The sequence below is a fragment of the Saccopteryx bilineata genome, chromosome 6, assembly GCF_036850765.1.
Source record: "Saccopteryx bilineata isolate mSacBil1 chromosome 6, mSacBil1_pri_phased_curated, whole genome shotgun sequence".
NCBI classification, from domain to species: domain Eukaryota; kingdom Metazoa; phylum Chordata; class Mammalia; order Chiroptera; family Emballonuridae; genus Saccopteryx; species Saccopteryx bilineata.
The window spans coordinates 12,643,060-12,670,570 of NC_089495.1; the positions used below are offsets into that span (position 1 = coordinate 12,643,060).

General features: G+C 47.0%; 1 protein-coding gene across 9 annotated transcripts in view; it reads left to right on the forward strand.

Moving 5' to 3' along the window:
• The window catches only part of STOX2 (storkhead box 2), a 213,663-nt gene extending 190,832 nt beyond the window's left edge, over positions 1-22,831 (forward strand). For 8 of the 9 annotated variants that reach the window (XM_066237980.1, XM_066237985.1, XM_066237986.1 and 5 more), the window contains 3 exons: positions 5,756-5,908; positions 13,777-16,045; positions 22,207-22,831. In XM_066237980.1, coding sequence (XP_066094077.1) covers positions 5,756-5,908; positions 13,777-16,045; positions 22,207-22,402 — 2,618 coding nt within the window. In that variant the 3' untranslated portion in view covers positions 22,403-22,831. Of the gene's footprint in view, positions 1-5,755; positions 5,909-13,776; positions 16,046-16,208; positions 16,258-22,206 lie in introns of all 9 variants that reach the window. The other variant, XM_066237982.1, reaches the window with a different exon arrangement.
• Positions 22,832-27,511: the final 4,680 nt, after the last annotated feature.

The following is a 27,511-nucleotide window of genomic DNA, read 5'->3' on the forward strand; positions in this document are numbered from 1 at the left end:
GACTTCAGAGTACTTTCAAGGTTATAGGTTGTTATGATGTGGATCGGGTAGAGAAAGTATGGCTTTCTTTCTCTTAGACATTAGTATGAAGATGGGAACTTTAAATGGAAGAAAATAGATTTACATTTGCTTTTCTAGTGGGGTTCTTCTGGAAAGCTGTGGGTGCCTTCCCGGAGGAGATGAGGGGAAGCTGTCGTGAACATCACGTCTTAGGGGTCGGGTTGTCCTCCCTCACATGCAAAGTTGGGCACAGAGAAACCCAACTGAATGATTGAAGAAGAAAATGACATCCCAGAAGGACAGCACTTTATTACAGTATGGTTTGTGGGGTTCCTCCCCCCTCCTAAATAGAACCAAGATCGAGACAGTTTTGAAATTCGAGCACCTAATGGCATTGGCACTAGGGTGTATTTCTTGAAAGGATGAATTATGTGAAAGAGAATTTTTGAAGTAAATCCAGCTTAAAGTAACCAGGAAAATGTTGGATGGGAGAATAGATAGAGGGGTTTAAATAGTCCAAGTGTCTGAGCAGGATAGAGATATTTCTGAGGCGGTTAACTAGCTGCGGACAGGGAAAGACAGAGGAAGTCAGCACATCTGCATAATTGCGCCAGTGGTCCGGACCCTCCCTGTCAGTTGCCCGAGTGAGTGTATCAGTCACTGATTTGTTCTCTGCAGTTGCACAAGAGTGATTTGCTAACACAACTATAGTGTGTCATGTATTCCCTCCGTATAAATACATGCGGTGGTTCCTTATTAGCATCAAGAATAAGATTGAAGCCTTCTGGTCAGCCGGCATCTGGCTTTCTGCTTCTCTGCCACACGGTGCCCCGCGCCCCTGCTGTGCTCGGCCTGCTGCTCCGTGCTCTGCACGTGCCCCTCCACCTCCACTGTGGTCTCCCCACCACCACCACCACCACCACCACTCTCGTCACCACCTGGCATATTCCTCTTTGTCCCCATGCTGCCCAGCTGACCTTGTATCTTAAATGAAGGCGATGTCTAAAACGTTCACCTAGGTATTTTAAATCCCATGTGGAATGTTCTTAAAATCAGAAAGATTTGCTTACCATGGTAATATTTTCATGTCTCCTCACGTTTTAAATTCACTTACCAGAAAATGGATTGAGGGCTCACTCCGTCCAAGGCACAGTGCTTGGTTTTATCTGAATACTCCTGGATGTGACAGATGTCCCCTGAGGACTGTGCGTGAATGGATGTTTGTAAGAAAGTAAAGCGGAAATAAATCCTGTGTGCCCCTTCTTGTTAGAACAATAAGACGGAATTGTTGTTTCAGGTTAGAAAGAAGTTGTTAGCCTCCAAAGCCACTGTGAGCTTGGCAATGAGTTGTCATTGTGAATGTGTTCAGAACTAATTTTGACAATAGGAAAATTGAGCCTGTAAATTATAGACAAGCAGCCATTCATATGTGGTAGTTTCTGTAGATTATGATGAGCAACAATGTTTTAGCAGTATTTATGTTCCCTTGTTTCCTTTGACCGTAAATGTGGTCCAGTTGGAAGAATTTTCTAGCCGTGTATTTTAACAGCGACAGTTGACTCATTGAGCTGGTCTGATATAAGATCCACAGACTATTGTGGTAAATTTGAATAATGTGTTATGTCGTTTGAGAGATACCAATGATTTCCTTAGTATAGATCTTAAACGCACATTCTAACCATCACTTAGCATAGAATTATTTTTTTATGGCAACTTCTCTGTTTGGGAGGAATTATTATTAATAATAAGAGGAGTCTTGGAAATTGCCTATAAACTAATAATATTCGGTCTCATTAAATTTTGTTTGTTTTGCAATTATTGAGCAAAATACATGAATAAAATCACAATCCTTTAAATACCCTGAGAAACTCCTCGGATTGTAATGTTATAAGTGGATACTCATTCAGTCAACAAGCATTTATTGGGCATCTGGTGAAAGTCTGCACGGTTCTACACGGTGGGAATGAGGCAGAAACGTGGCGTCCGTGTTTCTGTCTGTCCAGGAGCTCATAGTCCCGTGGTGGAGGCAGGCAGTACCAGGACACACAGACACACGCACGTGCTCAGAGATGAAGGCGGGAGCTTGGTAAGAGTCTGGTACCAGTTTCCGTGGACGTGGTTTTTCCACACCACCAAGGGAGTCCCCGACACCAGCTGGTGAGTGGTGGGGGAGTGTCCCAGCAGTGGGCTGACACCAGTGGGCTCACCCTGGGAGGCCCGGTGAGGCGTTCCAGTCTCCTAGGGGCAATTGGCAGTCATGCAGGGAAGTGGCGTGTTTTACACTCTTCTAAGAAGGCTCTGTGAAGAAGGGAGCGTCAAGGCTGGAGGGAGAGCAGAGTAGAGTATCTGGACGTCGAGTAAACAGAATTGTCTGGGGAGGGGGCTAGGGGGTGAGGAGGGAGTGGACATTAATTCCTCTAAAAAGTGCAGAGTCTAAAATCAAGATGATGTGGAGATCGTCACTGAGAGCCTCCAAATTCCACTTAGTCCCAGGTCCTGAGTTAAAAGTCATCGCACATGTTCTTTATTACAGTGGAAGTGAGCGTTTTCAAAGCAGACGCAACTCAGACACTTAGAGCTTGCAGCCTCTTCCATTTGGCCGCCATGAATGAAAAGAAATCGGCTCAGAAGAAGGCATTTAAACTAAACAAGTAATTTCGGCTAAAAGCACAAGGGCAAGCGTGACCTAAACCCGTTCATTTTGCTAAGTTATTTCTTTTTTCTTAATAGGGAGATCAAGTTCCCTTGTAACTGATACAAAATCAGATAACAGACCTGCATTTAAAAAGAATCATAAGATCTTCTGAGAAGTCCTTAATTAGGAAGGTGTTCCCTTCCCCAGTGGTGCACAGTTCAAAGGTACTGAGGCATGCTCGGACCCCCCCTCCCCCCGGCCGGCTGACCTGCCTTTCTTTTCATCTGATTTACAGAGTCACTCCAGGTGACTTGGACATCCGCTTGGCCAGCCTAGCAGCTGCTCAGGAAGCCAGACCTCAGCGGCTGTCCTCGCCTGTAGAAGGTGGGGGGACGGAGAAGAAATTGCGGAAGAGCTCTGTAGAGCAGCCCTGGGGGGGGGAGAGGACAGTTGAACTGCTGTAGCTCCAGACTCCCCACCTCCACTCCTTCGCCATCCCCGCCACTTCATCTGTTACACGTTTGTCTTTACAATAAGATCTTGTTGGAACTTACGGGTACAACAGTTTTGTGGGGTTTTTTTCAAAAGATTTAAATCTATTCTCCCAGGGAGTGGCACACTTGCCCACTGAGGCAGTCCCAGCGCACATAAGTCTGTCATTTTTTTTTTTTTTTTTCCTTTCCTGCACCTTTCCGAAGCTGGAAACGGGGAGAGATAGCCAGACTCTCGCAGGCGCCTGACGAGGATCCACCCGACACGCCCACCAGGGGCGACGCTCTGCCCACCAGGGGGCGATGCTCTGCCCCTCCGGGGCGTCGCCTGGACCAGAGCCACTCTAGGGCCTGGGGCAGAGGCCAAGGAGCCATCCCCAGCGCCCGGGCCATCCCTGCTCCAATGGAGCCCTGGCTGCGGGAGGGGAAGAGAGAGACAGAGAGGAAGGGGGGGAGTGGAGAAGCAAATGGGCGCCTCTCCCATGTGCCCTGGCCGGGAATCGAACCCGGTTCCCCCGCATGCCGGGCCGACGCTCCACCGCTGAGCAAACCGGCCAGGGCCCATAAGTCTGTCATTTTTAAGTCACCGTTAGGAATCGAGCCTCACCGGCCGGTGAGTAAAACATCCACCATCACCGCCCCGAGTTCTGTGGTCTGGCCTTCACCCACCGCGACCCTGACAAACACAAGGATCTCTCCGAGGTCTTCTCTTTATGGTACTTCAGTCCACAGACCCCACAAGCTTGTGGGTTCCCAGTGAGGCCAGTTCCTCGTCCCTGTGTATTTTTATCCCTGCTGACCTCCTGTTCTGGGCTGGAGTATGAGTCTCCATGCTCTTGTCTGGTTTTGGGGGGAAATGTTCTACTCTCCTCGTACCCATCTTGCAGAGAATGGCAGCTCAGCAGAGGTGATTGGAGCCCCAAGGGATGCAGGGGGTGGCACTGAACTGAGCTGGGGTGGGGCGTCCAGGCCTTTGACCCTGGGGTCCTGCTGCTTCCTCTGGTGCTCCTGTTAGGACCCCTCCCCCCATCTGCTGGTTCTCATTCCCAGCCCTGTTGCCTTGGTGTCATCCGTCAAACATTTCTATTCAGTCAGTCAGAACAGGGTTCATGTTCTTTCCCAAAGGGACTCTGGGCTCCCAGCAAACTGGGGGTTGCACTGGGCACAGCTTTAAGCACCTGGCAGGGAGGAGGCTGGCCCACCCTAGTGTGCCCAGACACCTTCAGGGGAAGGTGTACCTTGATGCCACGGGGTGACCTGAGTCTCGGTTCTGGCTAGTCATGGTGGCTTATTATAAGAGAGAGAGAGATCATGCCTAAGAAACGAAAGAGGAGAGGTTATGTAAGTACCCGTGGGAATACACTCAGAAGCTCACAGATCGTCTGCTTTGCTGATAGTTTTCACCCTCTTTCTATAGGGCCTTTCTTCCAGTGAAATTTACAGAGCCCCCAAGTATGAAACGGGGCACCCATGTGTTGGCACAGATGTTCCCGTTCTCTCCCTCTGTTGGGGGCACCACCACCCCCAATCTCTCCTGGAAATTCTAGGAATCCACAGAACGAACTTGAAAATCATGTCACGATGGCAGGAGCGAAGATATGTTTGCAGTGCTGGGGGTGGGAGGTGGGGGTGGGCCCCTCCTTCAGAGCCGCAGTTAGCCCCCAGCTGTGGGGTCTCTGGCCTCCACTGCTCTTGGTAGATGCAAACGGGTGGGAGGCCCCGCCCCTCGTGGGTGTAACCTACCCTTTCCTGCTCCTCCGCCTATTGGCCCGTTCTTTAGGCGGCCTACAGCCGTCATTCTGATTTCACACCTGACTTTGTCACTCCTTAAATTCCCTCCATGGCTCCCCATCCCTCGTGAGCACTCAGGTCTTACCTGACGCTGTGCCTGCATCCTTGCGGGCCTTCTCTACCACTCCCCAGGGACACCTGCTGGCTGGTCCACCCCCCCCTTCATCACGCCCCTTCTCAGCCACCGGCCACACTCCGCCTCCGGCACTGGATTCGGTGTGCAGGTCCCTTATGCTCCAGACACCTCCTCTCACTCCCTGCGTCTCAGCCCCAGCCCCACCTCCCTCTCTGCTCCAGAGCTGGTGTTCAGCCTTCTCTGGGGCACCTCGTGAACTTTGGTCTCTGCTTGTCTTTCTCCTCTGCTTGAATAGAAACTCCTTGAGGGCAGAGATGCGTTGGGGAAGGAGCTTTATGCATGTCCCCAAGTCCCAGCAGATACCTGACCATAAAGGGCACATACCATTTGAATGAATGAATTCTCAAGTTGCCACAGTGCACCTGCGGAGATGTCGATGGCAGTTAATACGTAAATCAGCTCCAAGTTAGTAAAAAACGGAGGCTATTTCTCAAAGTCTCCTTGTTGCAAGCCTTTTATAATGTGTTTATTTAAAAGAGTGCTCAGGTTTGCAAGGCGGGTGTTTGTTGAGGTGCTTCCCCTGTTCTGCGGAACTCTTTCTACCCAAGTGGGCGGGCTGTGGTTGTGTGAACAACACCACCGGACTCGTAATACAGGGGCTAGGTCAGAGTCACGGGAGGGGCGTGTATGTGCGAGGTTGTGCGTGTGACAGATGGCTGGGTCTCCTGATGAGCTGCTCACTTGAAAATTGTCTTTCTGCAGGTGATGTATCACCAATCAGTATGTCTCCCATCAGTCAGTCTCAGTTCATTCCACTCGGGGAAATCCTCTGCTTGGCCATCTCCGCAATGAACTCCGCACGAAAACCTGTCACCCAAGAAGCCCTGATGGAGCACCTGACCACGTGTTTCCCAGGTAACAGGAGAAGCATGTTGCACTTTCCAGACGGATGTGCGCCCTAGCTGTGCCGGAACTGCGAATGGACAGTTCCTCTCCTGTTTAAAAAAAAAAACAACAAAAAAACAATCTTTGCCAAAACTGACCAGAAACTTTTCTTTAGTTTTGTAATTAAACATAAAGGCACCCATGTAACTTCAAAAATAATTTGCCTTCTTCAGCTGTAATGTATTTTTTAATGGGCACTGAGAAAAAGGAAATTCAATAGGGATCCGTGAGGAATTCGGGCGGAAAGCACCGAGATTCCGTTCTACCTCTGCAACACAACTTTCGTTAAATACACCAGCATCGTGATTCACGCAAAGCGAGTCAGAAGCAACTGAAACTTTAATCCTAAGGGATTCGACTACAGAGAGCGTGATGGAAAAATAAGCATACCTTGCACGCTTAGGTCACGGCCCGATGAGTTTTAAGAATATGATAATTGGTAAGTTAGTTAAGAGCTCATCGTAAAAGAAAAAATAAAGTGTTTTCTCTTAGCTATTATAAAAAGAAGACAGTAGCCCAGCTGCTGCGTGAACGGCATTCGATGCCTCTGGTGCTGGGAGCAGAGTGGGGGTGGTGATGAGCTTGAAGCCCGCGTGCCCAGTCTGGAGAGACGCAGCCCACGCACGGCTCAGCTGCAGGGTGCTATTCTCTTTCCCCCCAAAGCGGAGGGCCTTGCCAGACTTGCCAAATCTTCTCATTTTTCAAGAGAATCTGGAAATTCAATTTTAGGGGGCACCTCTAGATTGCCCTCCATATTGGCAGTTGTGTGCCGTGTACATTTTAATACGTGGATGCCAGTGACACACAGGTCAGATAAAAACACATGATTGGGCCGCCAGTTTCCCAGCTTGGTTTGGAGGCAACCTATACCTAGGTTGACATAGAGCTTACACGACACACAAACGCCCCCCCTCCCCCACCTTTTCGTTCAACCGAGAAGAGACATTAGTTGGCTGAATCAGTTTCCGTTTGCTACAAACAATCTTAGAACATGAGAGCCAGGCAACGGTAAACATTTACTTAGCTCCTGCGTCTGTGGCTTCTCCAGCACTCAGCTGATTCAGGCAGGTCCTAGCCAGCTGGCCCTGCTCCACCTGTGCCCCATCATCTCTGGAAAAGGGGGCAAGCAGAGTCTTACTCTGTGCATCGAGAGCCTGCCCGGTTGTGCCAGGGCTCTTCCACCTTTTGGTCTTGCCACGCCCACTAACATTTCATTGGCCAAACTCAAAGTCAGGGGTGGGGGGAACGCACCCGGTCCTGGGGAGAAGGCAGACAGACTGTTTCTGAGTAAGTAGTAATTTACCATATCGAGCCCCCCCCCCCACTCTAGTGATTTTTCCTTCTTTCAGTTTTCCAGTTAATATGTGTGAAAGTACTGTCTAAAAACTCTGACAGGAACCCACTCTTGCAACTTATAAACTAACTTACGTTTCATAGCATATCATGATCTCTGAATGTTCTTCACTGTCGGATTATTTGTCTTTCTTTATTAACTTCCAGGCAAACCCATTTCCTTTTGGTAGTCAGGTAAGAGAGGGGTCTGCTTGGATGGAAAACTTATCTTTGTCCTCGAAGCTCTAAAAATCCAAATTCCAGTGAACTTTCAGAGTGGAATCTGTAATTGATAGGACATGCAAATGTTAAAAAATATACATCACAACCCTGTCCCTTTCAGGTGACCCCTACAGATTTCTAGTGGAACCAATTGAAAATAGCAGTCACTAAACTAGGACTTGCAAAATAAAATGATCATCATCCATATCACTGACTTTCAGTCGAAGCTTTTGAAAATGCATGGGTAGAAGCAGGAAAAATAGTTTTAACAGGGAATATTCCTAGTTTTTTCTTTATTCAAATAAAACAGTATTTGATTCATATACTTGTAAATTCAAGACATAAAAACTTTAAATAGAAATTCTCTGTGGAAATTCTTTCTTATTCTTTCATTTGGGAATAGAGAGCTTGTTCTTAATGGTAAGGAATGATTACATTGTCGTCATGATTCTCTAATTTTGTAAGGGTTCTAAGACCATCACTTGGAAGGCCTACAATCAGCAAATTCTAGAATACAGTTAAATTTTTGTTTTACAGTAATAGCTATTTTTTATAGATTAATATAGCAGCATAGTACACTCAATCATAAATTTGAAAATCCTTTTTCTCTTTTAACACCGATTGAATATATGCTCTCCTGTAAGATGCAGTCAGTTTTAGATGTGGGCGTGTCACCAGGATTGCTGTGCTGCACAACTGCAGGGGGCGCCAGTCCTGAGGCCGCAGTGGAAGCAGTGTCTCCTCTCAGGCACGGAGCTCTGTGGGAATTGTGACCCCGGAAGTTGTTCACCAGAAAGGCCTGGTTGTCAGGAGGGCTCAACAGCAGCTTTTTTGAATTGCTGTTTTTGTTTTATGCTGTGTGTTTTGTTTTATGCCAGATCTCAAGAATTGCACAGATCTGGTTTGGGTTATATTACTATTTCAATTCAGAAACTCGCATAAAATTTGAGGAAAAAAAAACCCCACAAAAATTCATTCCTGCCTGCCTTGCAATCATTTGCATAAAAACGTGTGTGTGTGTGTGTGTGTGTGTGTGTGTGTTTCTCAAGAGTTGAGCCCAGACGAAAAGAAAAGCCTGCAGTCAGAAATTAAGCAGTTATATTAAATGATGCATTCTTCATGGGCATTGCTAGCTTTTCCACCTTGGTCCCTAAGGATGCCTTCTGAAGATGGCAACACAACGGGGTGTGCGTTACCTCATAGTTACGGCCTCTGTGTCCCCTTGAGAACTCCAGGCTGTTAGAGTGCGTCCCAGGCTCACCTTCCTAGTTTTGGAAGGATTGGGCCAGCCTGAACTTCTCAGCTTACTGAGCTGTTCTAAGTTGTATCCAATGTACTTTGAAGGTGATTTAGATCTCCCTGGGCCCTGACCCAAAGCTGAGACTACAGATAGCGAATATGTATGGAGAACTCACTGTGTCAGGCACTGTTGTGCATACGTTCAACTCACAAACAACCCTATGCCGGTAGGTGCTATTATGATCCACATTTTGATGATAGTAAGTAGAGGCTCAGAGAGGTTAAATAAGTTGCCTGGGGCGATAACCAGCTATAGTGGTTTTCTAGAGCAGCCGTAACATAGTGCAGGTGGTTTAAACTACAGAGACATATTATATTGTCGTACAGTTCTGGAGGCTAGAAGTCCAAAACTGAGGTGTTAGTGGAGTTGCTTGGTTGTGCCTGGAGGCTGTGAGGGATGCACTTGTTCCAGGACTGTCTGCTGGGCCAGGAGCTGGCTGTCTTCTCCCAGAGCCTCTCCTCATGGTCTTCTCTCTATGCCAGGGGTCCCCAAACTTTTTACACAGGGGGCCAGTTCACTGTCCCTCAGACCGTTGGAGGGCCGGACTATAAAAAAAACTATGAACAAATCCCTATGCACACTGCACATATCTTATTTTAAAGTAAAAAAACAAAACGGGAACAAATACAATATTTAAAATAAAAAACAAGTAAATTTAAATCAAGAAACTGACCAGTATTTCAATGGGAACTATGGGCCTGCTTTTGGCTAATGAGATGGTTAATGTGCTCCTTTCATTGACCACCAATGAAAGAGGTGCCCCTTCTGGAAGTGCAGCGGGGGCCGGATAAATGGCCTCAGGGGGCCGCATGTGTCCCGCGGGTCATAGTTTGGGGACCCCTGCTCTATGCCTTTCTCTATGTTCACATTTCCCCTCACATGGTGGCACCGGTCATATCGGATTAGGGCCCGCCTAATGACCTCATTTTAACTTGATTATCTCTATAAAGAACTTATCTCCAAGTAAGGTCCCATTCTGAAGGTTAGGACATCAGCATATGAATGGCAGAGGGTGGGGGTGTGATTCAACCCATAACATTGATTAACAGTGATGGGTTTCCGCCCACAGTCTGGCCCTGGAGCCCAAGCCTTCGGTCTCCACCGGAATTGTCATTTTTGTGGGTCAGACGTGGTTGAATTTTGGCAGCTTAAGTCAACCTGACCTGTTCCCAAATTACTGTCAAGCAACTCATGACATTTTGGTCAGCGACAGACCATCCATAGGATGGCGTTCCCGTAAGATTATAATGAAGCTGAATTTCCTGTAAGAAATGGATGATGGGAAGAGTAGGGTGTGTGTTTCAGGAGGAATTCTTTTTCTCTGACGGGATCAGTGCCTGTGGGGCTTGGCAGCAGGCTCCCTGTCACTCCAGCCCCTCAGCTCTGAGGGCACGGGTTATTACACCCAGGTCAGTCACCCGCTGACCTGTTCCGGCACAGGACAGCCCATCCCCCCCCCCCCCCCAAGCACTGCACACAGGTCACGACACCCTCCCAGACCTAGCCTGACGGTCTTCAGAGAACATTGCTGTACATTCTGTGTTGAGGACCTGAGGTTCTGCGTAAAGGACGCAGGTTCACGGGAGCGACCTTACCTAGTGACATTCCACTGCCACTCTATGGAAGTTTTCCTGTGGGGGGGGTAGCTTTCCTGTGGGGCCAGCCTGTCCCTGGACTTTAGAAGTATTTTCAGGCAGTGGTGATATAAAGCATAGGTAAGTTTTCTTTCCTCCGTCAGTTCCGTGCCAGAGAGCCTTTTCTGTCAGATAGGGCTGATGGGAGCAAAAGCAAATTTCCAAAGTCAAAATACTGAGTACTCAGTTCTACACCATCTTCGTGTTAAACGCCCCCCACACCCCTTTTTTATGAGTAGCACAGAGTTCCTTGCTCTGACCCCTGCTTCAACATGCAGCAGCCACGCCGCACAGCCATCCCCTCTGGCCCTTTCTCTCTCCATCGTGCTTTCCTCTTGCTGCTGACCCGCAGGCCCCTTCCCCTCCCCCCTGAGCGCCACTCTGTGTGAGCCACGCCCCAGCCAGCTTCTCCCTGGTCCGCCCAGTCAGTCCTGCCCCCAGCCCTGTCCACGGAGCAGCGCTGATGGCTTCCAGGCTCTGATTCTGACCCGCTTGGAAGGAAGTGGGGGGGGGGGGAGGCTGGCGGGGCGGTGTAATAACATCCACAGTGGGGCGCAGCAACGCCCTGGGCCCCTGGTCGGCAAACTGTGGCTCGGGAGCCACATGCAGCTCTTTGGCCCCTTGAGTGTGGCTCTTCCACAGAAGACCACGTGCGGGCACTACCTCGATAAGGAATGTCCCTACCTATATAGTTTAAGTTTAAAAAATTTGGCTCTCAAAAGAAATTTCAATCGTTGTACTGTTGATATTTGGCTCTGTTGACTATGAGTTTGCTGACCACTGTCCTAGGCCCTCACACTCACTCACCACTGACTCACCCAGAGCAACGTCGAGTCCTGTAAGCTCCATTCAAGGTAAGTGTAGGCAGATGGACCATTTTTAATTTATTTTAATAATTTTTTTTTATTTTTCAATTACAGTTGACATACAATATATACTAGTTTCAGGTGTGTAACCCAGTGATTGGACATTATATAACTAAGTGATCAGCTCAATAAATGTAGTACCCATCTGACACCCTACATGGTTATTACTATATTATCGGCTGTATTCCTATGCTGAACTTTACATCCCGTGACTATTCTGCAACTACTAATTTGCACTTCTTAACCCCTTCATTTTTTTCTATCCATTCCCCCCAACCTCCTCCCTCTTTTACCTAATCCTCCAAACCCCTCCCCATTTTTTTTTATTTTTATAAATAAATTTTTAGTAATTTTAATGGGGTCACATCAATAAATCAGGGTACATATATTTAAAGAAAACATGTCCAGGTTATCTTGTCATTCAATTATGTTGCATACCCATCACCCAAAGTCAGATTGTCCTCCGTCACCTTCTATCTAGTTTTCTTTATTTTTATATTTTTTATACCATATTTTTACTGTACCTTCTCTATGTTTTGGGGGATTTTTTTGGAGTTTTTTGTTGTTGTTTTTTACAGGGACAGAGAGAGAGAGAGAGGGATAGATAGGGACAGACAGGAACGGAGAGAGATGAGAAGCATCAATCATCAGTTTTTCATTGCTGTTGCAACACCTTAATTGTTCATTGATTGCCTTCTCATATGTGCCTTGACCGTGGGCCTTCAGCAGACCGAGTGACCCCTTGCTCTAGCCAGTGACCTTGGGTCCAAGCTGGTGAGCTTTTTGCTCAAACCAGATGAGCCCGCACTCAAGCTGACGACCTTGGGGTCTCAAACCTGGTCCTCCGCATGCATCCCAGTCCGACGCTCTATCCACTGCACCTGCCGCCTGGTCAGGCCCTTCTCTATGTTTAGATAGACAAAGATTTAGCAGTGTGACAGTTACAGTATTCAGTACAGTAACATGTTGTACAGGTTGGTATCCTGGGAGCAATAAGCTAGACCATACAGCTGGGGTGTGTAGTAGGCTGTGCCATCTAAGTTTGTGTAAGTGCAGGCAGCGATGTTCTCATGATGACGAAAACGCCTAACATTACATTTCTCAGCCTGTATTCCTATAGTGCAGTGATGCGTGACTATATATCATTCAGGTCCATCTTATAATATCGTCACCCGTCATGTGCCTGGCCACGAGGAATAAAGAACACTCAGGAAATAAAGTAAATACACTACAGCCTGGAGAATTTATACTTTCTTAAGTATGCGTACTCTTAATTCTGTGTCTTAAGGTAGACGGGGCATGAACATGCCCACGAAACCCTTTGAAAACGGTTTTGGTTCCTGTACAAAAGAGTATCTGATTTCCCTGGGAAATTTCTAACCTGGCATGAGTGTATTTCTTAGGGCTTTCTGGTTATGAGTTGGGAAAATCACCTTCTTCCTGCAACTTATGCCAAGAAGAGGAAGGATCTGACCTGAAATCCACCAGGGCTATAATCACATTCATAATTGAAGGTGATGATTTCAAAATTGGAGAGTGCTACATCATAAACAATGGTCAAGTCCCGTTGCCCTTTTATCTAATTTATAAAATTCAGTTCGTTAAGTAAACTAAATCTTTAAAAAATGTTTAGAACAGTTCCAAGTAGATGTGGTAGCCTCTATATATTTTAGATTTGTTTTTCAATACCAAGATGGCTACTTAACCCTATTTCCCTAGATGATTTTATTGAAAAAGTCTTCTTTAAAAAAAAAAAGAAAAAGTCTTCTTTGTTCATTTGTATCGTATCATGTAAAACATTTTTTATTTCTTCCCTCATTTAAAAATATTCTGTCTTTAATGATTCAGTTCAGTAAAGGTTTGTAGCAACAGTAACAACCTAACTTCATCTAACTTCCCTCTCTCTCTTCCCAGCTCTCATATTCTCCCATTCTGTCGATGGTAACATACTCCCAAGAGTCACCGGAGAAAACTAGAATTCCCACTAAAACTTAATGAACACCTTCAAATGCTGTTTACTTGATATGTGACAATACTTTTCGAAGCTTGGCCAAATGAACAAGATTTTGTCTTAGTTCAGGCTGCTGTAACGAAATACCGTAGGTGGGGTATCTTCAATGACAGACACTTAAATTTGTCACAGTTCTGGAGGCTGGGAGGTCCGTCCAAGATCAAGGCGCCCGCCCATTGGAGGTCTCGCGAGGAACCTCTTCCTGGTTGGTAGACAGCCGTGTCCTCACATTACACAGAGAGGGCTCTGTCCCTTCTTCTTATAATGTCACATCACGGGGGCTCCACCCTCATGATCCCGTCTACACCTAAGGTCCCACCTCCTCATGGCATCGTAGTAAGGACTGGGGCAAGACTACATGGGTCTTGGTTGGTGGGAGGGGGACACAAACGTCCAGTGCGCAGCGGACGCTGAGAAACGAGGGTGGGACGTGTTCTTTCTTTGTCCTCACGGGCGTGTTCTCTCGGTTCCAGGTGTCCCCACCCCCAGCCAAGAGATCCTGCGGCACACGCTGAACACGCTGGTGCGGGAGAGGAAGATCTACCCGACCCCGGACGGCTATTTCATCGTGACCCCCCAGACGTACTTCATAACGCCTTCCCTCATAAGAACTAACAGCAAATGGTACCATTTGGATGAGCGGATACCTGACCGGTCTCAGTGTACCTCCCCGCAGCCCGGCACCATAACGCCCTCCGCCTCGGGCTGCGTCAGGGAGAGGACCTTGCCCCGGAACCACTGCGACTCTTGCCACTGCTGCAGGGAAGACGCGCACAGCATGCACGCCTCCACCCTGCAGAGGAAGCCCGCCAAGGACTGCAAAGACCCCTACTGCCCCCCGTCCCTCTGCCAGGTGCCGCCCACCGAAAAGAGCAAAAGTACCGTCAACTTTTCTTACAAGACAGAAACTCTCTCGAAACCGACGAAGGACGGCGAGAAGCAGTCCAAGAAGTTTGGGCTCAAGCTGTTCCGGCTCAGTTTCAAAAAGGACAAGACCAAGCAGCTCGCCAACTTCTCTGCCCAGTTCCCCCCCGAGGAGTGGCCCCTGCGGGACGAGGACACGCCCACGACCATCCCGCGGGAGGTGGAGATGGAGATCATCCGGCGGATCAACCCGGACCTGACCGTGGAGAACGTCATGCGGCACACGGCGCTCATGAAGAAGCTCGAGGAGGAGAAGGCGCATCGGAGCAAAGCGGGGTCCTCTGCCCACCACAGCGGGAGGAGTAAAAAGAGCAGGACGCATCGGAAGTCCCACGGGAAGTCTCGGTCCCACAGCAAGACGCGCGTCTCCAAGGGAGACCCGTCCGACGGTTCGCACCTGGAAGTCCCGGGTGACAGGGAGTATGACTTTTGCGACCCTCTGACGAGGGCCCCCAGGGAGGGCTGCTTCATCATCGAGCACAAAGGGGAGAACTTCATTATGCACAGCAACGCCAGCGTGCTCGAGCCCCATTTCCCCATGACGCCGGAGTGGGATGTGTCCGGGGAGCTGGCCAAAAGGAGAACTGAGATGCCTTTTCCTGAACCTTCCCGGGGGAGCTCCCACTCAAAAGTGCACCGAAGCCACAGCCATACCCAGGACCGACGGTCCAGGAACGAGAGGTCCAACAAAGCCAAGGAGAGATCCAGGTCCATGGACAACTCCAAAGGCCCGCTGGGCGCGTCCTCTCTGGGGACGCCTGATGACCTGGCCGAAGGCTGCAGCCAGGACGACCAGACTCCCATCCAGTCCTACATCGACGACAGCACGCTAAGGCCCGCACAGGCTGCCGGTCATCCAAGGGCTCACATTTTGTCCACGAGCTATAAAGAGGTGTGCATTCCAGAAATAGTCGGTGGCGGCAAGGAACCTTCCAGTGCTTGTGGCCTCTTGGAGCCCGGCAAACCGCCCGAGAGTGTGCCGTCCTACGGCGAACTCAACTCTTGTCCGACGAAAGCAGCTGCCGATGACTATTTCCAGTGCAATACCTCCGGCGAGACGGTGCTCACGGCGCCATCGCCTCTGGGAAAGAACAAAGAGGACCATGACACTCTGACCCTGGCAGAAGGGGTGAAGAAACTGCCTCTGTCCGACAGGCAGACCCCGCTTTCCTCCAGGGAGCCTGTAGGGCACAAGGAGGAGTCGCCAAAGGGGCCAGGCGGGGGCCCGGCTGCTTCCGGCTCCTCGGCCGACGGGGTTGCCAATGGACGCCTCATCCAGCATCACAGCGCTGAGCCCAGCAGCCTGGACAAGAGGAAAGAGATCTTCAGCAAAGACACACTGTTCAAACCTCTTCACAGCACCTTGTCTGTAAACAGCTATCACAAATCCAGCCTGTCCCTCCTCAAATCTCACCCGAAGACACCTGTGGACATACTGCCCGGCCGTTGTGAGAAGCTGGAGCCGTCCCTAGGGACCTCGGCGGCACAAGTCCTGCCGGCCCTCCAGCGTCAGCAGGAGTCCGGGGGGAACCAGGAAGCCTCGTTTGACTATTACAACGTCTCTGATGATGACGACTCGGAGGAAGGGGCAAACAAAAACACCGAGGAGGAGAAAAACAGAGATGACGTCGGCACCATGCAGTGGCTCCTCGAGAGGGAGAAGGAAAGAGACTTGCAGAGGAAGTTTGAGAAGAACCTCACCCTCCTGACCCCCAAAGAAACCGACAGCAGCAGCCACCAGAGGACCACCCACTCGGCACGCCTGGACAGCATGGACAGCAGCAGCATCACTGTGGACAGTGGATTCAACTCCCCACGGTAGGGAGAGGCGGCGCTGCACACACATACACCTGCCAGGGCCTGGGGCTTTTATGCAAATAACTTGAAACGCTTCCGGTTTCACGGTCTCAGTTCTGTGAATGAGGGTTAAGCGTTGTGGGAGTTATTATTGTTAACAACCTGTTTCTGACTTCTTTTTCAGGACTTGAAACAAATGTTTCTGCAGCTGTAGAGATCACCAATCTGGACTGGTGGGTTATTGGCTCCTTTCCTCAAACTTGCATCAGTCCAATCTAACTAAGACGAACATTTCCCAGGATTTTTTTTTCTTCTATGTTTATATATGCCACCGTGCTGATAAAGAAAAGGATTGTTTTGTTTTAAGTCCTTCAGAAGTTGAGCAGAAGGAGTTGTTAGTTGGGGATGGGGTGGGGTAGAGAAAAACTTGATTGACTCAGGACAGCGGCCCCTGTAATGAGGACATACAGTTGACTCCTGAACAACATGGGTTTGAACTGTGCAGGTCAAGTTAGGGCAGATTTTTTTTCCGACAAATACTGTGAATGTATTTTCCTTACGATTTTCTTAATAACATTTGATGTCCTCTAGCTGAGATAATGGTAAGAATACAGTATACTACATATAACATGCAAGTAAGTGTTACTTGACTGTTTATGTTATCAATAATGAATGTTTCCGTTCACCAGTAGGCTATTAATAGTTAAGTTTTGGGGGGAGTCAAAGATTATGTGCAGATTTTTAACTGTGCAGGGGAGGTGGGTCAACATTCCTAAACCCATGTTCTTCAGGGATCAACTATAAAAGCCGATCTCAACACCTTACCAGTGGATATAGAAGCTTGTTTCCATTTAACCCCTACTTTCTGTGTGGCCCGCCCCTGTGCTCATACACTCACGTGTCTACAGAGAAGTGGGCCTTATTCCTCCCACAGAAAGATTGGAGGACTCTGTTCTGTTAGGTCAAAGCCTGTGCCCACACTGTTCTTTCTCATCCTGCCAAACTCATACAACCTAATCAGAGTCTCCTCTACTCGTAGTTCCCTCTTTTTGGTCATTCAGCGAAGGGTTGACAAGAGTTGAGAGTGTGTGAGCACGATGGCCGCGTTCTGCACACTGAAGTGGTTCAGGGGTCGAGAAAGCAAAAGAGAATCTATGCAGCTTCCCTTTTTTGTTTTTTCCTCCTTGACTCTTCCTTCTTTCTCCTCAAAGAGCAGCTCGGGACCTCATTCTCCTCCTATATTCTACTCCAGATTGGTGACTCTGAGATGCAGAAATACATACGATGGAGAGACTCACATTTCTCCTTAGCTGTGATTCCCAAGATTTCACCATATTGATAATTTTAACAAGTATCCAGATGGGATGATGTGCTTTCTATACTTGTTTTAATTATTAAGAATTATAATTAGTTCTGCTGTGATCATTTCACTGTATCTATAGATAATTTGAGGACAGAGCACTGCAAAATTAGAATTGGGAATCGTTAATCTGTCACATATCAGGTCTCTGTTATTTCTTAAAGGGCTAGTTCTTTATTATGATGATGATGATGATGACCATGTCACCTTTTTTTCAAGTTAACATGTATGGATGTCCAATATCTAAACTGACCACAGAGCTGACCCTCCGGTTAAAGTGGGTGAGAGACCTGGGGTCGCAGATCTCTGCTGCCCGTCCCTGGAGGATCCCTAACAGACTTCAAGGAGCATGGCACTCAGTCTGAAAACTACTGGCCTATTAAGTGACTTTTCTAAGAAATAACTCTTGCTAAGCGTTTTCCAGATCACATCTTATTTACCAGTCATCTTGTATATCCTTTTCTTTCTGTTTCTTCTACTGTTCTTTTTTCTCCTCTTGAATTCCTAACAGTAGATACCATATAAGCAGAACAGAAGGTCTGTAATCGATGGTAGAAGTTCACAACCAGCATTTACAGAGAAAGGTGTGGTTTATTTGCCTGGACCTTATGTCCTACTGTTTCTTATTACGGTATATGGACTCTGCCCACTTAATGCTTTTCTTACAGCAGTTTCCAACGCTTTGCATTGCCTCTCGTCCCCTGGGCCTCCGCTGAGGGGAAGCTTTAGTGCTGCAGAGATAGTTGCTACGGAGACCTGGAGCGTAGCTTGATGGTTCTAACTCGGGAACCTACCACCGCATAACATGGCAAGTTTTTTCTGTGTTTGGGGTCAAAGGAACAGACATAGTCATGGAATAGTTGAACCAGTCTCTCCACAGAATACGTTTTATCTCTAATTTTGGGTGCAGAATACAGAATTTTTGAAGGGATGTATTTTTTGAAAATAAGCTTATTTGCATTTCTTTAAGTGCTTTGTCATGGAAGAAGGTAAAGGTTGTCGTGAGGAGACAGCCTTCACAAATTGGCTACGTGTCTGTCCACTGTTAGGTAGAATTTCCTCTAGAAGAATATGTAGCTCATTCATAAATTTCATTCAGTTAGAGAATCCACATAACAATTCCTTGTTGTATCCCTTTCATATTTAGTATCCATTGGTTAGAAGCTGGATGACAAGCTGATTATCCACGCCTATTTTTAAACAGTATTTTCTGTCCACCTCAGTAAATTCACTAAGCTGCCTTTCTAATTAATGCACGAGGGTAGCCTGCAAGGGAGATTTCTATCTGAGTTATAGGGAATTCTACTCGCTAGCATGAGGAGTATTTCAGCCAGATAGCATCATCATACTGACACCTCCCCACGGTTGTGAGCCACAGAAATCTTAAGTGGGCCGATTTATTTGAATCTTTCAGTGAGTCACTGAGTAACTAAGATTCAACTAAAAAAAATAATAATAATTAAAAAAAAAACAACAAATAAGTAAAGACCAGAAATAGTGTTCACCATGCTCTCAGTTTTCAGTGCTAGCCCAAGAGTCATGTTCAGCCGCAGTTTCCAAAGTTCTCCGGTCCCTTTTGTTGGGAACTGAAAGGGGGCTGAGAAGGAAATAAAGGTAGAAAGTTAAGCTATGCAATAGATCTAATACAGAGAATTAAATTTTTTGACACGAGAAGCCTGCTATTCCAAATCTGAGGCCAAAACCTGGTGGATAAACATCATATGAAAATCAGAGGGACCAGAGCCTGCCAGGGATGCGCCCGCCTAACGTCCTCTGGGACGTGAGCCGCGGAAGCCTGGGGCCGCGTGGAGCGCCTCCCAGGGCAGCGGAAGCCTGGGGCTGCGTGGAGCGCCTCCCGGGGCCGCGGAAGCCTGGGGCCGCGTGGAGCGCCTCCCGGGGCCGCGGAAGCCTGGGGCCGCGTGGAGCGCCTCCCGGGGCAGCGGAAGCCTGGGGCCGCGTGGAGCGCCTCCCGGGGCAGCGGAAGCCTGGGGCTGCGTGGAGCGCCTCCCGGGGCTGTGTGGAGCGCCTCCCGGGGCCGCGTGCGGCTCCTGCGGCAGGAGGACCCACCACAGAGCTGCTGGGCTTAGGTCCTCGCCCAGAACATCCCGAAATCTTACTTTTCCGGTGGCACTCCTTTTGCTCTCTTATTTAAAAAGTACGACTGTTTAACTTTGAGGGAGATCGTTACTGCTAATGCTCCATCTCCATTAGCTTCTTCCTCACCGCGTTCAGAGCCCTCGGTATGAATGTCACACCCTCGTCCTCACTGTTGCAGCGAGAGTGAAATATACTGCTCACAAAAATGAAGGGATATTCCAAGATGAATATGAAGTGATAAAAAAAGGCAGCCTTTGATTTTTTATTTTTGTATTTTTGTATTTTTCCGAAGTTAGAAGTGGGGAGGCAGTCAGACTCCCGCATGCGAACCGACCGGGATCCACCCGGCATGCCCACCAGGGGGCGATGCTCTGCCCATCAGGGGCGTTGCTTTGTAGCCGCTGGAGCCATTCTACCACCTGAGGGGGAGGCCACAAAGCTGCCCTCAGCACCCAGGCCAACTTTGCTCCAGTGGAGCCTTGGCTGCGGGAGGGGAAGAGAGAGACAGAAAGAAAGGAGAAAGGGAGGGGTGGAGAAGCAGATGGGCACTTCTCCTGTCTGCCCTGACTGGGAATCAAACCCCGGACTTCCACACGCTGGACCCATGCTCTACCGCTGAGCCAACTGGCCAGAGCCTGATTTTTTTTTTTTTTATTAAGCAAGAACATCAGAAAAGCAAACAAGTCAGACAAAGTAAGTTGTTCAATTATGCAAATGAGATGCAAAACCAACATTTATTTCATTGGGGAAAATGCATCAGACAAAAGGCTGAAAGTACTGGCGTATCTGCACGTTCCCTGATTCCCTCATTTTTGTGAGCAGTGTAGTCCTTTGGAGAAACTGGAGCTCTGTGTATTCATGACGAGAAACATGCTGGCCACGGCAGAGACGCATCTCAGAGCAGGGGCAGCCACCAGCTGCGACGCTCTGCCGCGGTGGTGGGCGTTGGCAGTGCCTGGGCGACAGCAGGTCCCGGCTAAGCCCCTGCTTTAAAAGCTGGCTTTAAAAAAAGCAGTTTCTTTGAACCTTTAAATGCACCTTCCCATAGCAGAGATGTGATCAGGAATGTCTAGAGTCACAAACCAACCTCCAATAGTAACTTTGTCAGTTACGCACCGGTTATAGAACAGAAATAGTAACTGACGTTTGTCTAGCTTTGCCATGCACACGGTCTTCACTCACGCGTGTTTATTCTCCGTGGTCACTCTCTGAGTAGGTAACTCATGTAAATGAGGAAGGTAAACACCAGGTTGGGGGGAAATATTATCATGATTAAGAATGAAACTGAAGGAGCATGTCACGAAATCTCTGAGGCCCACCTGTTGATTGCCTTCCTTCACCTGACCAACGCCTCAGTTGCGAGCCTCCGATGAGTTTTCTTAGGGAAGGGGTCAGGCAGGTAAGTAGGTAAGTCCAGCTTTACCATAGACATAGTGGAAGAACTTGCCTTATTTCTATAGGTGCATTGACCTTCTGGAGGTAACCCACTGCAGTCAAGAAATGTCCAGTTGTCTTTTTGGTACTTGGTGGACACGTTTTCTTTTGAACAATTAACTCTTGACTCTTTGATGAGGAGCAGACTCAAGGCCACAAGGGGTTAGGATGAAATAACCAGTCAGTAACGGCGGCCAAGGTCTAGGGCTCAGACAAAATTGCCATCAGTATTGCTTGGAAATAAGATGATGTCCACGATAGTACTCTGGCCTGTAGACTAGCTTAAGCAGGCTTAAATCAGTTATGGGAACCAGCGCTCATCAAATATAGTACTTTACAAATTTGAACCTATCCAGTAGGATAGATGTTTCGAGCATTGTTATGGGTTTTTTAGCCTCTTTGTAAGCTGGTAAGTTTCTTATTACCATTTTTGAAGACCCTGAACATGAAATCCATTGAGGTCCCATCAATCAGGCCAGCTAATCTTAATTCTGCGGTTGCCCTACACATGTGAAATCTTAAATGTTCTAAATCTCTTGGATCAATAAAAATAGATTCCAGGAGCCATAAAATAGATTCCCGTACCTTGAGAAAAATTAAGAGAAATCAAAATAACTAAAGTCTTTATTCATCACCTCTACCTATAAGAATCCTTTAAAATATAAAATATTCTTCCCAGAGTGTGAAGTGGGGCAAGGTGTGAATAAATAAGTGTAAACTTCACGAGTGAGTCGGTAACATCTAAGAGTCCTCATCTGAAAATAGTATGTATTTTCACAAGAGTGTTAAAATTTTGAAACAGAGGGTATGAAGGGGTTTAAAAAGAATTTTGTTTCCATCAGTGTGGCAAATAAGCCAATGGGATGCTTGAAGTCCGCCCAAGTCAAAACCTGCTAATCAAGAATGAAAGCAGAACCATGAGGGTGCAGTTATTGAGTTTATTAAGTTGCATTTACATCAATGAATTTCCAGCCTGAAATGAAATCATTACATATGCCTATTTATGAATATTTTTAAACACTGGTGCAATAGCTAGAGATCCCATCAAATTTTGACGTAATTCCCCTGAATGTGAGAGGCGGGGGAGGCCGCCAAGAGCGCACCCGCAGTGCAGGGTGCCGCTGGTTGTACCTGCGGGACGAGCGTTGTACACAGTCGGCCGGCGATGGTCTGTAGATGACAGTGGGAACCCACAGAGGAAACCCAGTCACTGCAGCCTGTGGCCTTCCTCTGGGACTCATTATATAATCATTTATGTTCGAAACAAAACAAAACCTCTTTACTCTTTTAGCACTCGGGAGAGCCTGGCTTCCAACACGTCAAGCATTGTGGAAAGTAACCGTCGTCAGAACCCTACCTTGAGCCCGGCCCACGGCGGAGCTGGCCCGGCCTTCAACTTCCGAGCCAGTACGGACCCCCCAACCAGCGAAGCGGAGAAATTACAGAAACCTTCCAACTGCTTGCAGGCTTCTGTGACGAGTGTGTGATCGGCGCTCCGCCTCAGATCTCCCGCCTCGTCCGACGCGGCCAAGTTTACGACTCTGGGACTGATGTTTACATCTTCGGAAAGACAAGCATCTCAACCACAGTTTTTGTGTTTACTTAAACTGTGCTGCTAAGTAGGCTAGAGCAAAACACAAAAAGTCTTTCTTTCAGAGGATTGCTTTTCACATGGATGGCTCTGTAGCAACAAGAGAATAGCGGTAGGGGTGATATGTACACTTTTGCTTCACTAATTGTAACTGAGCACACATAGGGAAGTCTAGACACTGTAAGTGTAATATGCATTTTCCACGTCATGCAGTTGCCAATTCCATTTTTTTAAATGCCACAGGTGCGTGTTGCTCCCAGTCTGTGGGCGGATGGTGCCTCAGAACTGATTCTTGACACTTCCAAAAAAAAAAAAAAAACCAAAACAACTAAGCCACCACAAAAATGTCAAATGCAGGGGGCCCACCGTGAGGGAAATCAATGCCAAACAGCCGAGAAGGGACCCACCCCAGCCTTTGTGTGTGCGCCCCGACATTTCTCACTGTGAGTTTTTCGTGGGGCGGCTCTTTTCAGGAGCCCGTGGAAGTACGTCGGGATGGGGTCGCGGTTGACATGCTGGCAGAGTTTTTGTTTTCAGGATTTCGTTTTTCAGTGTAACAGATGCTTGTCTGCGTTTTAACCTTCCATGATCACACACACACACACACACACACACACACACAACAGGAATATAGGCCTTTGAATCTGAAGTGGGTGAAAAAGGAAGGTGGTCTCCAGCCAGGCTGGGACACAGCCCTTGGTGACAGAAGAAGGGAGTGTAGACTTTCAAAAGGTGTCAGTCAAGGACGGAAGGAAGATCCGTGGCTCTTTGGGAGACTTATGAGGATCCCAGCTTCCTAGAATAGAGACGATAATTAGTTTGTTTAAAAGCAAAATGTTCTTTGTGATACAAATGAAGAGTATGGCCCGGGGATGTTATTCTTTCTAATGGAAGGACATAAATCTATTTTATGTAGTTTTAAATAGAATGCCTAAATTAGGCTGTGGGAGATAATTTTTAGTGGTTATAGGAAAGAGCAGATTTAGGGAAGAGTTGAACTTCAGGCCTTTTATTCCTGGGAAGATAATCTATAGAGAAAACTTTAAAAGTAATTTTTGATCAGAAGTATCCATGTGCCCATGTAATTAACAACGGAATGTGCTCACTCTGCAAATGTGATATAATTCTAACTTGTACTCCGCTAAAATTTACCAGAATGACAATTATGCATACATGAACTATGCCAGAGTAATGTTTACAGATACCTTGTAACCAATTTCAGGAGGCGTTTTTAGGTGGATGTATGGTTATTAGCCCAACTTATTTCAAAACGGTTTGTTACCATTTGGCTTTGGTTCACAGGGCCATGTTGAACACAGAGAAGCTCGTCAGCAGCAAAGGGATCCCAAACCATCAAGCTCCAGCCTTCTAGGAAAGAGACGTTCCAAAGTCTCCGTGTTTTATTTTATGAGAAAGAACAACGGAACACATCTGTCGATAAGGGAAAGTTATTTGCGAAAGGGTTACATATGACACAAGTAAATGGCCTGACCAAAATAATAATAATAATAATAATAATAATAAAGTTTATTTAGTTCAGTGGCATGTGAGGTTTGGAGCCATATACCATGAAATATATATTCAAAAATAAATCTGAATAACTTTCTCCTCAGATTTTAGTCAGTGGCATAAAACCTGTGACCTCTTCTGCTCCAGTGTTCGGTCTAAGCACTGGCGATCTGTTTAAAGAACGCTGTCACGTCCGTGGTCAGGCTGATTCCGGGGACATTTGGGCGCTCCCCTATGCTTTTTCAAACAGTTGGAAATAGCATCGGGAACTGGACACATCGAGTTCAGTAAGGAGTCCTTTCCGGTGCTCAGAGTGGAAACGTAAGCACATGCCCCTTGGTAAACTCTCACACCACTAAAATGCTTACGGCAGTTGGCTTTCCGTGTCATGCCTTATTTCCTCCAGGGCATGCCTCGATTTCTCAGAAATGCACTGTGTGTCGCGCTGCTTAAATATGTCCAGAAGGAGCGATGGTGTAACTGAGACACTCTGTACAGAGTCTGTTTCCTTGAAGAGTTGTAGAACATACGGTTACTAAATTCTTCCATCCGAATTTGTTTTTCTTTTTCTTTCCCAAAAACCTGCTCCCAAGGGTTTATCATACTCTCCGCTTATAAATAATATAACCATTGAAACTATACATCTGCCTCTGGTTGGTCCTCTGAAAGTAGCCATTATAATAATCAAATGCTGTGTGAACAGGAAAGGAGAAAGCATTACCTTTAGAAGCTTTAAAATATGAGTTTGTCCATATTCCACAAGAAATAGGTTTACAGAAGACATTATTCAAATAAAATGTGTACACTCCTGGCCTGATGCTATGGGGTACATGACTTTAAAAAAAAAAAAAAAAAAGGAGCTCCCTTAGACCAGCAGCCATTAGCATAGGAATGACGGACTTAAAGATGCTACTGTGGAAACAGACGTTCCATGTATCAGTAGAAATAGCCCCGACTGGTCAATTCGGGATGCATGAATGGGGGACGAAGGTAGCAGGAAGCACGTTGTAAATGTGACCCAAGGTGGTCTTAGGTGGGGTGAGGTCCTCAGTGACCAAACACTAGGACCGCCCCAAGCTTCGCCAACATCCTTGTCCTCCCGTGAAATGACAGCTTTGTGTTACACGGTTGCTTATCTAGTCTTCACTTAGCATTTATCAATGGAAAGGTTTACAAAAATCGAATCTGGTTGAATCTCTGTGTAGCGTTCAGCTTTAAAGGGTCAACCCATCTGTCGGCATTTTGCACACTTATGTATTATTATGATACAGCATATTACTTTATGGTAATTTTTATTTTTACATATAACTACCTCCATAAATGTGATGAAGCGGCAGGCAGCAGTGCGTTCAAGTGTATTGTTTTAGAAAAGCAAAGTTTGGGACTCGTGTGTCATTGGGCCATGGCGTCCTGTGTATGTCGGTGGATTGCCTCTGTGGACTCATGACGTCTTCATCGCCATGGTTTTCTTTCACGGCATTATCTCACTTTCTAATGTAAACCCGTCTCTCCTCTCTTCCCCACAAAAGCGCACTTGATTTTGTTATGAGTGATAGAAAAGTTTAAATTTCTTGCCTTCCCCTCACCCCCTGCCAGTTCCTGCTAAAAGTCCACCCCCGACCACCACCCCACCCCGGCGAAGGGCCAATTGGTAAACGTAACGTAGCAAGCTGTTGACTCCTATAAAAATCCGAACTCGAGGTTTTCAGTAACAGGAGACACCTGAGAAACGTGGACTGCCCACTTCGGAGCACTCTGACCTCCCCGCCTCCCTGTGCACGCTAACCACACCAAGCCCACACGCCGCTGCAGGGAAAAGAGCTGTGCTATGTACTCCACAACTTCTGTTCAGTAGTTTGCATTCCATTTTATCTATTTGCACATCTCAGGGGACCTCCATGAGCGTATGGAAAAGGGGGTGCCGTTCAGTAGAGAGAATAAGTCGGAGAGCTGAAAGGTGACAAGCTGGAGAAAGGTAGCCGCTGGCTGCTTCCCTGACTCTGGGAAACCCATGTTCAGGAAGCACAAACTGAAAGTTAATTCTGAGTAAGAAGGCTCTGAACACCAGCTGTTCCCAAATCTCCCTTTTCCATAACCCAACCAGCCTTTCTAAAATGCAAATTTCAATTATATTACAGTCACCTTAGAGAGGGGAAAAAAAAATACAAGACTTCTTCAAAGAGAACAGAAGCATCGTTCCTTTTTTTAGGTTGCCACAGCTTCGTAAAATTCTACCCAGGATAAACCACTTATCACCACAAAGTGTACTTGAAAATACAGTTTTTAATTTAAATTATCGGCGTGTTGGTCACTGTATAATAGTGATCAGATTTTGAAAAGTCTCACTGTTGACAACATGGGCAGTATTGGGGGCTTGATATAAAACCAACCACAACCTATGACTTTGCAAGTTCATTTTGGTATCTCAAAGTGCTTCCAAAGCATTCAGATTCACAAACAATTACCCGAGCCAGTCCTATTTGTAATACCCATACTTGAAGTGAATAAACAGAAGGAGTGACAAGATTACTCAGAACACAGAGGCAGCTATCTATGATCTCTTTTCTATTCGTTTGATAGACCATCATGAGAAATCACTCAGTACAATGCTATTTTTTTTCTGATGTGTGCTAATAAAATCAAAGAAAACAAAGACAACTCTACACCTTTGTCCATTTTCATTCAAAACATTCAGGGTGTTTGGGATTTCACACCTCAGTACCCCTTCCTGGTATCTATTCATGCAGAGGGAAGTCAACAGATCCATTCAGATGCCATTGTAGTCAGCAGTAGATGGAGACATACACCCTTGTTTACAGTTTCATATTGGGCTTCTGTAATTCTTGTGCTAAAATACCATTTTTCAGGAACATGACTGCTCCTGGCAGTAGAAGGTGCTGAAACAGAAATTTTAATTAAAAACCGTGTCAAGTACTCTTCACGGTGCTGCTTTAGCACAACAGGAATTCAACACAATTGTTGAGCCCTCCTCTGAAGAATCCAGATGTCCAAGGGGGGTCTGATCTAGTTCTGAGTGTTTTCTCAAATTAGGAGACGGAAGATCCTTGGCGGGGACCTTCTGTGTTACTAAGGGCCAGTCACAGAGCCCCCTGGCAGCGTGCTGGCAGGTGACAGTGGACCCCCGCAGAAGGGATCCCTTCCTTCCCTGTCCCAGCCTCCCATCCCGCACTGTGCTGCCCGTTGTCAAGGCATCCAGTATTCTGCTCCCGAGTGACACTTCTGCACGCCTTTGGGGCTTGGGGAAACTGGAACACGGGAACAGTGAATGCAAAAACCATTGGAAAAGTTCTTTTGCTTTGGGTTAGCAAAATATGGGCAGGAAAGAAATTACCATCAGTCTGATCTTTGCCAAATAAGATAAAAGAATCAGCTGTCGTTCCATCACTCCCAGAAGGGTTCACAGTATTAAGGGTACATTCAATATTTTCCTGTAGATTTTTATTTAGGAGATATTTCATAAATGATATATGCGTAA